The sequence below is a fragment of the Panthera onca genome, chromosome A1 (assembly GCF_046562875.1).
Source record: "Panthera onca isolate mPanOnc1 chromosome A1, mPanOnc1 haplotype 2, whole genome shotgun sequence".
NCBI lineage: Eukaryota > Metazoa > Chordata > Mammalia > Carnivora > Felidae > Panthera > Panthera onca.
The window spans coordinates 95,738,975-95,751,129 of NC_138339.1; the positions used below are offsets into that span (position 1 = coordinate 95,738,975).

At 39.4% G+C, this 12,155-nt stretch overlaps 1 protein-coding gene across 1 annotated transcript in view; it reads right to left on the bottom strand.

The window, feature by feature from the left end:
* The window catches only part of CMYA5 (cardiomyopathy associated 5), a 97,233-nt gene that overhangs the window by 13,731 nt on the left and 71,347 nt on the right, over positions 1-12,155 (bottom strand). The window contains exons 8-9 of the mRNA XM_078448560.2: positions 11,108-11,254; positions 9,869-10,016 (exon numbers count right to left, since the gene is read on the bottom strand). Of these exons, the coding sequence (XP_078304686.1) occupies positions 9,869-10,016; positions 11,108-11,254 (295 nt within the window). The remainder of the gene's footprint in view (positions 1-9,868; positions 10,017-11,107; positions 11,255-12,155) is intronic.

The following is a 12,155-nucleotide window of genomic DNA, read 5'->3' on the forward strand; positions in this document are numbered from 1 at the left end:
GGTCCATCAATGGATTAAAGAAGATGTGAGATATTTCTATATCTAGGCCTAGAGACCTATCTCACAATGGAATAATACTCAGCTATAAAAAAGAACAAAATCTTGCCATTTGTAACAACATGGATGGACCTAGAAGGTATAATGCTAAGTGAAACAATGCAAAGTCAGACAAAGACAAATACCATATGATTTCACTTATATGTGGAATGCAAAGAAAAATGAGCAAACAGAACAGAAACAGACTCATAAATACAGAGAACCATCTGGTGGTTGCCAGAGGAGAGAGGGGTGGGGGGATGGGTGATATAGGAGAAGGGGATTAAAAGATACAAACTTCTACTTATAAAATAAGATATGAGGATACAAGGTAGAGTATTGGGAATACTGTATGTTAGTACAGTTAATAGTATGTTAATAGTATGTAATAACTTTGTATGCTAAAAGATGATAGCTACATTTATTGTGATCACTTCATAAGGTAGATACATATTAAATCACTATGTCATATGCCTGAACCTAATATAATATTGAATATCAACTACAAATCAATTTAAGAATTATGCATGGCAAAAAACCTTCAAAAGAAATTAGCAACCCATGTTGTAGGTGAGTACTAATGTTCTTTAAAAACCAAAGAACTTCTACAAATCAATAAGGAAAAAACTACAGTCCAACAGGAAAAAAAAAAAAAAAATAGGCAAAGGAAATGAATAGTTCACAGGAAAGAAAGTACATGGCTCCAAAACATATGAAATGATGTTCAACCTATTAATAGTAATGCACACTGAAACTTTAATAAGATTCTATCTTCTACCTATCAAGTTGTCAAAGATCAAAAGTTTTATCATACCCTATGCAGGCTAGGATATGAAGAACAAAGCACTCTTTTTGTATGCTTCTAGCCTGTGTATCACAGCCACAACCTCTACGTAAACAGTTTGGTAATATTTATCAAAATCCAAAATGTAAAACCTCTATCCAGTCATTCTATTTCTAAAGAGTTTTTTCAATGTTTATTTATTTTGAGAGAAAGAGAGAGCGAGAGTGTGTGTACCCATGCAGGGGAGGGGCAGAGAGAGAAGGAGAGAGAGAATTCCAAGCAGGCTCCATGCTGTCAGCACAGAGACACATGTGGGGCTCAATCTCACAAACCATGAGATTATGACTTGAGTGAAATCAAGAGTTGGATGCTTAACCAACTGAGCCACCCAGGTAACCCAGTCATTGTATTTCTAGGAATTACAGATATTCTGGTACACGTGTGAAATGATATATGATAAGGTTTTTTCTGCAGCATTGTTTGTGATAGGAAGAAAATGGAAACAACTTAAGTACCTTTCAATTGGTTAAATAAATTAAATTATATTCTTAAACCAGAATATAATGTAATTGTTCTTAAAATTGAGACAGTTCCATATCTATTGGTACAGGATACTCACCAAGAAATATTTTTAAATAAGAAAAGCAAGGGTGGTAGAAATATCTATAGTATGCTACCATTGGTTGCAAAAATATAGAGATGTTTGTATACACACATCTGAAAGGATAAATATGAATCAGGTAAGAGTAGTTGCCTCCAGGGAGAAGAATTGAGTAGGTGACAGATAAATAGAAAGGAGACTTAATTTTCACTGTATCCCTTTGTATCTTTTGAATTTTGTACCATTTGGATATTATCCAAAATTAATTAAATAATTTACTTTTAGAGCTATATTACAAGCTCAGGAGTTGGTTGAATGTGTTTGCAGAACACGTGTTAATTTGAATTTTGTATAGTAGCTTCTCTAGGAATTCGATAATTCAACAATTTGTGTGGGATGGAAGAAAGGAGTGTATGTGTGCTTTAGGGAACCTGAGGGGCTGGTAATACTGAGGAGTGACTGCCTCTGCATTGCCGTGTCTAACACCTAGACTTAGCATGTTTTCTCCCCGGCAGAGGGGGGCGGCATGTGTACAAACAATATGGAGGAATCCAGTGCCATTACTCCTGGAAGCAGCCTACGGATGGTGCTGTCACTGCAGTGCACAACAGATGGCTAAGTACAAATTGTTTGTTAAAAACACAGTGGGTTCTTGCTAGCATTCCTGTTGGCCGCACCAACATTCAGCCAGTCAGTCAACACCATTTCATGTGAACTGTGAACAGAGCACACGGCTGGGCCCTAGGGGACCAGCTAGTAGTGTTTCCCAGACCTGCCCGGACACATTAGACCTTCTGAATTGGAATTTCTTAAGGAGGCCTGTGAATCTAAGCTTTTACAAGCAACCCAGTTGATTTTTATGATCAGTTAGGTTTGGAAAACATACTCATAAGATAGAGTGGGATGAGATGGGATGGGAGGGATAAATAGGAAAAAGAAGAAAAATCCATGAGAACATAAGCAACATTAAATGCAAGAACTAACTTTTGCTGTTGGAAGCCATTTTAAAAACCTAAACTGTATAAACATGGAACTTTCTGTTTTAAGATGAAAAACTTTACTTAAATCAGGATTAAGAAGAAAATTCTTTATATATGGATTTTTTTTTAACTTGGTAAAATAAAATTTTTGAGCAGGACCATTTTTCTTTTGATAAATGAGGACATTATGAGATTCAGTGTTAACTAAACATCACTATCCATAATAGCGTAGGAACACGAGGGCTGAACACTGCCAACCTTGGGACTCAGGCTCTGCTGTAATTAGATTTCTCACAAAAATCTAAGTGAGCCAAAGGATTCCAGCAGAAGGATCCTGGATTTTTGTTTTCTCTGTAGTTCCCCTCCAAAGCCTGAATGATAGCATTTCTATTTCAGGCAGAGAAGCCCAGGAGTCTAGTAACATCCATTCCTCTGGATTCTCTAAATTTTCCTTAACCACTTTAAGCCCACATATGTAGACAATTACTTGAGGTCCCTATAGCACCACCCGCCTGGAATGGTGATTTAACATTACATTTTCAGACCTTGTTTAAAAAATGATTACATCGGCAATGTTTTTGCAATTTTTGTAAAACTGCTCTTAAAGACAATCACTATTATCTTGTTCAATAGCCCTTATATAAAGATCTACATGAAAAATTCATCTTAGAGCTGAATGTCAAGAAATATAATTGTCTCTTAGTGAAATGTTATGCTTCCTTTTTATAAAAAGACGAGTTATGTAATCTCTTTCTCCCTCTTGCTGTCTCCCCCTCTCTTGTTTTCACCTTAGCTACCAGGAAGTTCAGATTGAAATTTTATGTTCCATTGAGCTACTGTTCTTAACCTATACTTTCTGATACAATCTCCTCACCCCTGCATGATCTGGCTCTTGTTCTTACATGATTGTTTCTAGTCGTTCTATTATGTCTAGGTCTTTTATAGTGAACAACTTGAATCCTTTTGGAAATTGACAGAACATAAGGTAGAAGTGAAGGAACAGTCTGGGTTTTCATTGATTGAGGTTTTACTATACAACCAGGAGGTGTATAGGATTGTAAATGATCAAAGTTAATTAGATTCATTTGGGAAGAAAGATTTCTTTTAGGAAAAGCTAAATGCCAAGAATCCTGGGTAAGGGAGTGGGAATCATCCCATAACTCACTCTCCCAAGTGCTCCTTGCTGAGAGATATTACCTGGGTCAGGAAAACAATACCATGTAAACATTGGCTATTAGCTCTTAAATACTCAATAAATTTTGGTCCGTTCATGTCAATGATCCTCCTATCACCCTGTGAAGCAAGCTTGGAGCAGGAATAACTGCCTCCTCCAGGAGGAGGAAGTCAATGATTTGAAGGTCAAATCATTTGCTGTTGACAATTGGTCATCACCTATCCAGCCAAAAATTTGGTACAAAGTTTTTTTAAAAAGAAAGAAATGCTGGGATTCTTCATATCCTATTCAGGTACTAAGTTCATTAGAAAACTCGATCCTATTTGTCCTTATTATACAGACAGAGTGGCAGCTGTCCCCAGCTAGAAAACCCAACCATGAGAGACAATTCTGTTCTTGCCCCACCATGTGTGGCCCTGAATGCTGGAAGCAGGAGGAACATGAGTTTACAGGCCCAGCACCCAGACCCCAGCTCACCCTGGGGATGCTTCTGGGGAGGGGGACCCAGGGAGGGTTTCTCCACCCTATAGCCACAGCCAGGATGGCAGGGGAAGGGGCAGGAAGTTCACTACCAACTACTTTTGTGGTGTATTGAGTCTCACAGATTTGTCATTCAGTACACAGCTTCTCTCTGCACAGCCCACACAGCTAATCCCTGTACTATATTTCTCTCAGTTTTCCCTCCTCCACCCACAGTTCTGCTGACTTCTCTCCACACAGGAGAGACAGAACAGCTGAGGAAACAGCCGAGCGGTGGAAAATTTTTGAAAGTGTTTTGAGCCCACCCAACCTGAGGAGAGCATTCAAAGAAAAACAGGAAAGGGTGAGTAGGAGCTCCCTCAGCCCCCACACACAAGCCGGGGATTGTCACTCCCGCCCACCGCCCAATCCCAACAGGGGCCGACTGCTGGGACCCAGCCATGATGCCCACACACAAAAATATGCAAATGTGTTTTCTGTGAGGATTACGGAATGGAGGCAATTGCTTGGCTATTTCAGATACCACGTCATGGAACTTGGGGGCTCAGTAGGCTCACTCCATTCAAACACTCACTGTAAGAGTTCGCCAGCACCTTTGGTCTTAAATTGGAACATTTAGAGGCCATCATACTGGGAGAATGAATGCAGGTCTGAAGATGCAGGTCCTTCTGTTCTGGCAACAAAAATCAGATTCCCCAGTCTAAAGGGTAATCAATGCCCTTCCTGTGTGTGTGTACGTTCATGTTACTCATCCTTTTCTCCATTCTTTTCATTTCCTTTCAACTTCTCTTCCTACTCCAGACCAGAGCCTTTAAGGTTATCTGTCTCTTCAGAAATTGAAGGTGAGAAAGAGACATGAACTCATTTAGTTCTCAATTCGCTTTAGTCTTCCCTCTCTACTGTACCAGAGACTCTAGCCAGCTAGATGACCTGATGGTGGCAAGGCCAGAAGGAGGCTGGCTACTCCCCTCATTCATTCACTCATTCATTCATTTAACAGAACTTTATTGAATATCTACACAGATAAGTTGCCCATCCTCACCCAAACACACCACATCAAAAAGAAGGAATCTTTGATCCCATTTACTCCCCAACAGTGACCTCTGTATCAATTTTTGGATCTGGTTTAGCATAAGATTTTTGGATAGAACCCAGAACCAATGAAAAGGTTATGTGACCAATGGCTAAACAAGATTATAAGTGCCATAGAGTGATCCATTAAATAGTTTCTAGTCCATGAACTAGGCTGGTCTTATCTCCTAGCTAAGCACCCAAGCATTAAAATTAATTCATTCACCATTCTGTGCTACTTTTCAGCACAGGTTATTTTGTTCCCATTTTGAGTAAGAGATTATCCTCAAATCTGGCCTAACTTTTCTTGTTGGTATCAGTATTATGTGTTCAGTGCTAATTGATATTAACCCATATCACACATATTTATTGAGTACTTACAATATGCCAGATAGTGTCCCAGACACTGAGGCTGCAAATTTACATAATGATCCCTTAATGGAGACAACAAGTGAGTGGGATCAGATAACTCTTGGCTTACTGTTCTTTTCAAGACAAAAATAACTCTAATTATGTACTGCTGTACAGAGAACCGAAGTGAAGAATGTGGTTCTAATAGAATGGAACAGTAGGGATTGTTTGCATTTTGACTAGAGGTGATCAAGTTTTAAGTTTGTTTATCAATTCTACTATCTGACTAGCTGTGTACAGTTGTTATCTTAGAGATGCAACAATACAGATCATAGTTAAATAGTTCATAATGTTGTATAGTTTTGATCCATCAGACCTTGTAAAGAATACTTTCAAGGTAGTTGTAAGCACCAGATAGTCAAAAGATTATGGCACATGGCCACTTTTCCTTTCCTCTCAACTCTTAAAGTTGGAGAACCAAGAGAAATACAAACGAGTTTTGCAGCTCTGGGCATCTGAAATTAAAAATGAGTTATTGCAGTCTCTTGATGCCAACCTGGGGTTTAAGACACTGAGGGTTCTTGTATTGATGAGGAATGTCTCTAATGTTGTACATCGGCAACAGACTTAGCAAATGAACAAGGTAGTGATTTGTGGCCAACAAATGTGTGCTTGCTTCAAGAAGTTATTTTTTTTGTCAGACTCAGCAGGGATCCAGAGGCTGGAGAGTCCCCCCCTGGGTTGTGGATTGGACATACCATTCTACCTCCTGGCACTGAGGAATCTTTTAGCACCTGGAAAACAGTTCCATCTCCAAAACAGCTCCAAGCTATCAACAAGGCTCTGAATGTGGAATTTCCCTTCACTTTAAACTTGCTGGACTATATCCATTCAATAACAAAGGATCCCTGTACTGTTCTATAACTACTAGGAACATCTGCTTATCCAGCCTCTCAGAGGCTCTCCTTTAACAAGAAAAATTAGAATGAACCTACCAGCAAGTCCCAAACAGAATAAAATAATGACAAGCCTTATGTTTTAATTAGCACAACTTTTGTCTTAATAAAATTTGTGGGTGGCCATTTTCTTCTTACAAATGGAACCGTCTTTGGCTTCTTTGGCTTTGATAGAAGGATTTGTTTGGAATGTATTATTCATTGTTGATACTAAATGAATATTTTGGTTTTTTGTTTTTGTTTTGTTTTGTTTTGAGGCCCCCAGGGTGATCAGGGAAAGGAAAAACATTGGTCAGGAAAGGTTTGAATAATGATACTGCATTCTCTCTTTACATCTATAATTTTCATATGTCAAAAGAAATTCTAGGGGCGCCTGGGTGGCTCAGTCGGTAAAGCGGCCGACTTCGTCTCAGGTCATGATCTCTCGGTCTGTGAGTTCGAGCCCCGCGTCGGGCTCTGTGCTGACAGCTCAGAGCCTGGAGCCTGTTTCAGATGCTGTGTCTCCCTCTCTCTCTGACCCTCCCCCGTTCATGCTCTGTCTCTCTCTGTCTCAAAAATAAATAAACGTTTAAAAAAAAAATTTTTTTTTTTTAAATTAAAAAAAAAAAAAAAGAAATTCTAGATACATAATGACTCCCTATTGTCAGGCAGTTGAAGTATGCTAACTCAGTCTATATAATAATACAAGTTTTAGAACTAGTGGAGAGAATAAGACAGATCTGAGTCTGAATTCTGACTCCAAATTCTCACTCCATCATTTAATACCTTGGCCAAATTATTTAACTTTCTTGAATCTCATTTAATGGAGTTCATCACCTCACCTCCCTCCTAGGATTTTTGAGAGAGTTGAAAGAGATTTAGCATAGTTCCTGGCATGTTGAGGCCCTCAATGGATTGCCATTTCCCCATCCATCCCCCCGTTCCTTCTCCCTGTAGCCACATTTATGAGATGACATCACAGTTCCCTTAGTGCGATGGCCACTAGATCTCAGGGTTTCCAGATCCCTGCTGATTTAAGAATCCAACTGTGCTATTATTTATGCAAATGTCGGCTGAGGCCAGACGCCATAACAAGGATGAGTCATTTCAGAGCACTCCTTAACAGTCTGATTTTGCCTCAGAAAGAACTGAGGTGATGGCGGAGAACAGTGGGAGGGGTTGCCAGGGACTTGGGCACTGCTGATACGGGGCTCTCATGACACCAAGAGTTTTTTGTGGAGAAGTTCCAGGAAGTTTCAGGATGCCCCTAGGTGACATTAAACGGGGATTATTAGCTTGGACTTTGACAACTGACAAAATGGGGCTTGAATCCTGATTGTTACTCACTAGCTGAGTACCCTCTCAAAGAGTCTGTTTTCTCTGAGTTCTTATGAGAATTAAATAAGGCAAAAACAGGGGCGCCTGGGTGGCTCAGTCAGTTGAGCGTCCAACTTCAGCTCAGGTCACGATCTTACGGTTCGTGAGTTCGAGCCCCGCGTCAGGCTCTGGGCTGATGGCTCAGAGCCTGGAGCCTGCTTCCGATTCTGTGTCTCCCTCTCTCTCTGCCCCTCCCCCATTCATGCTCTGTCTCTCTCTGTCTCAAAAATAAATAAACATTAAAAAAAAGTTTAAAAAATAAATAAATAAATAAGGCAAAAACAGTGACTGGCACACAGTAAATGCTCAATAAAAGTCAGTTATAATCTCTCTGTCTCTGTCTCTTTCTCTCCCTACTCCCCCTGCCCCCATTTCTTCTTCTCCCACTCCATTGTGGTCAGAATTCACCTCGCCTCTATTTGCTGAATTCACCTCGCCTCTATTTGCTGATTATTGAGGTCTGCCATCCAGCAGTTGGCACATTAACAGCTATGTTGTTTTATGTACATTTACTATGTTCTCACATCTGCTGAAATGCCTACATCCCACCCATACATACCCCACTCAACATGAATTCATTGTTTGAACATTGTTTTGTGAAGCCTGTCTTCACATATTTGAAAGAAACTATGATTATTGCTCAGTCGTGTGAAACCTTACATAACTAAATAAATAGTTGTTGATTGATCATGTAGATAATCAAGAGCTTAAATAATATACTTTATTAAAAAGCTGCCTAATGTACTATTATTTCAAAGTTTTATATCCTACCAAAATAATTTATTTCAGTAAACTTTGTTTTAAAAACAAGCTAGGGGTGCTTGGTGGCTCAGTTGGTTAAGCATCTGACTTCAGCTCAGGTCATGATCTCACAGTTTGTGGGTTCGAGCTCCACATCGGGCTCACTGCTGACAGTGCGGAGCCTACTTCTGATCCCCCCCTCTCTCTCTGCCCCTCCCCAACTCGTGCCCTCTCTCTCTCTCTGTCAAAAATAAATAAACATTTCAGGGGCGCCTGGGTGGCTCAGTCAGTTAAGCATCTGGCTTCGGCTCAGGTCATGATCTTGCAGTTTGTGAGTTCGAGACCCAGGTTGGGCTCTGTGCTGACAGCTCAGAGCCTGGAGCCTGTTTCTGATCCTGTGTCTCCCCCTCTCTCTGTCCCTCTCATGCTCATGCTCTGTCTCTCTCTGTCTCTCAATAATAATAAATAAACATTAAAAAAAATTTTAAATAAACATTTCAAAAAGATAAATAAATGAAAACAAGCTAAAAGTGTCTCTATTAAAATATGAGCATTAATAATAAAGATCTGAATACACATCATGGAATGTGAACTTGCTCTATTGCCATGGATGGGAGTCTAGGAAATCACCACCTCAGTAAATAAATTAACATTTACCAAATGCCCCCAGGATGCATACCCCTTTATTAACAAATTTAAAGCTTTATAAGTTTAGTGAGAGAGCTTCCCATTTCTTTTTTTCCTGGAAAAATCTCTTTAGATCCTTCTTGCTCTTGGAGAGGCAAGTATGTCTCTGTAATTATATATATGTAATATATATAATATATATACACACACACACATATACATATGTATACATATACATATTATATATATACACATATATACACATATGTATATATACATATATATAATTAGCTCCTTTATATTACCAATACATCATGGAGACACAGATTTACATTATATATAAGCTCACTATTAGTTTCCTGAGTTAGGTGTATCTATTCTGATATAACTACTAAAAAATGTATGAAATATGCATAAATCCTGTCTAACGACTCAAGTTAAATATACCTCAAAGAATGTTCTATCTTATTAAAATTTGCATACATTTTTCTTACAAGGGAGTTATTATTCTACATTGTAGCATGTGTTTTATTACAAACTTGGAGTTCATTGACGAATATAGTGATGGAGTTGCAAATCAAGTCAACAGCTTAATGAGCTCAGCGGGATGTTAGGAAGCTCTTCTCCCTCTCTAGGCAGAAGCTCAGTTAGGTTAGGACCTTGAGCTGAGTTCCAGGCACCCTGGGCTCTCCCTGTGGAAAAGATCCTTACCTCAGGCCCTCACCCTCGGGAGAGTGCTGTCTGCAGTACTCCAGAGTGTAGGTCTCAGTGGCCTCCAGGTTGGCAGGCCGCCATCGGATGGTGGCTGTGTTCCAACACACAGTACAGTCCTCGGCGCGGATTACAGGGGTGGAGGGTGCTGCGAGAGAGAACCAAAGCAATCATGGAACAATCAACATCAGCTCTGCTTCCCTCGTACCCTGGGAAGAGTGCTTGGGCATGGTTTCATTTTAATTTTTGATTAAAAAATACATTCTTGGTTGAAAGCCCAAAAGATAATGTATATAATGAAAAGTCCCCCTCCCACCTCTGCCTTCCAAACTGTACAGTTTTCACCCATCCCCAGAGAGCCTCTAATATTAGCTTCCTATAAATCTCAACAGTTTTTTTATACATCTACAAGCAAATTACAATACAGATTCTTGTCTGTCTCCCTTCACACAAGTTAGCCATAATCTTGCCTTCAGTAGGTACTCAATAAATACTTATTTTAGGAGGCAAGAAGAAAGAATAAAATGGTGGGAGTGAGTCATTTCTCACCCTCAAGTAGTTAGAATGATCTTAAAGGTGATGCAAACCTGACTTATGCCACACCCACGGCAGCCTTCAGTGAAAAGATTCCATCATGGGATGCATTCCCCATTGAATATCATTGCTGAAAAACCTTTTGGGGCTCCTAGTACCCATACGATGAAGCCCAATCTTACCTTAGCAAACATGGCCCCCATACACTAGCCTTTGTCACCTCACATCTTTCCTCTCCTCGTTTTTAAGTCAAAGAAATAATTCTAAACTTCTTGTAGTGCCCTGCACACTCCATACTTTTTCTTACCTTGATGCCTCTGCTCATATGTTTTCTGTAAATGGAATATACTCCTTTAACTGATCCTTCAAAGGGTTCCATTTAGGCATCAATTCTAAGGAGCCATTCCTAAACCTGCCCCTGTCCCAGGCTCTCTTGAGTACTCCTCTGGAGTGTTTTCACAATAACTTGTACATAAATAGATCATGACCCTTACCACAATTTTTATGATATTTTGTTTTGTTTTATCTCTCGCACTTGACAGCAAGCTTCTTGAGAACAGGAGCCCAGTTTTACTCATCATTGTGTACTCACCACTGCACAACACCTAGCACACGATAGGTGCTTAATAAATGCTTATAGGTTGATCTTAGTAATCTATGAAGAATTGAAAATTGCCTCCCAACACCCCCTTAACATTTCTTTACCTGTTCTAAAAACTGCCCTTTCACTCGGCAGACTACATCCAGTGAAGTTCACAGCCATTACCCACACTTGATAGCAACAGCCAGGTTCCAGATCTTCAAAAATGCAGTAGCTTTCTTTCACTGTCAATCTGTATTCTTCCACCAAGTCTAGCACAAAACACAATTATAAACTTTAGGGTGTCTTCTAAAGTTAATTGGAAATTAGCTACTAGAAGAATTGGTCTACTATTTTCAGTGGAAAATTCAAACTGATAAACTTACAGATATCATTAGGTGATAGCTAGTATTTTCAAATACCTAAGAAAACAAGAGCATGCTAAAAAGAGACATTTAGAATGATGCCGTATTACATGTGAACACTTACAGAAAATAATAGGATATTAGTATGATATGAACTTCATCTGCCACAATTAAAGTAATGTAGTTCAATAGCAAATACTAAAATTGCATAGTTTATGTTAGCTTAAATCTCAGTAATACATTCTCAAAAAATTCTTAAGAAGCAATGCCAATATTTCAGGAGAGCATGTAATAAAATAAGGACAACCCCATGTTTTCCAAATTTATGATGTTATAAAGCAACTTCCCAAATTAGTCAACAATTTTAGTATTCAGTATAATTTTCAAAGTTTCAAATCCTGGTTCCTCTTCATGAATTCCAGAATCATTCCAACTAGAGAGTTCCACAACTTACAGAAATACTTAAATAACTTTGATAGGTCACAAACTATTCTAAAAAGTAATTTGGTCAATTAAGACATTTCCTAAAATTTCTAAGTCACTTTACTCTCAATATTTTAGTAATATCATTACTCAATACCATTACGAACACCTGCCCCCTTTGGGCCAATCTGATTATTCTTACTGAAATGTTTTCTCCTTTAAAAAGAATTATTTTCAGGGCGCCTGGGTGGCTCAGTCGGTTGAGCGTCCGGCTTCAGCTCAGGTCACGCTCTCGCGGTCCGTGAGTTCGAGCCCCGCGTCGGGCTCTGGGCTGACTGCTCAGAGCCTGGAGCCTGTTTCACATGCTGTGTCTCCCTCTCTTTCT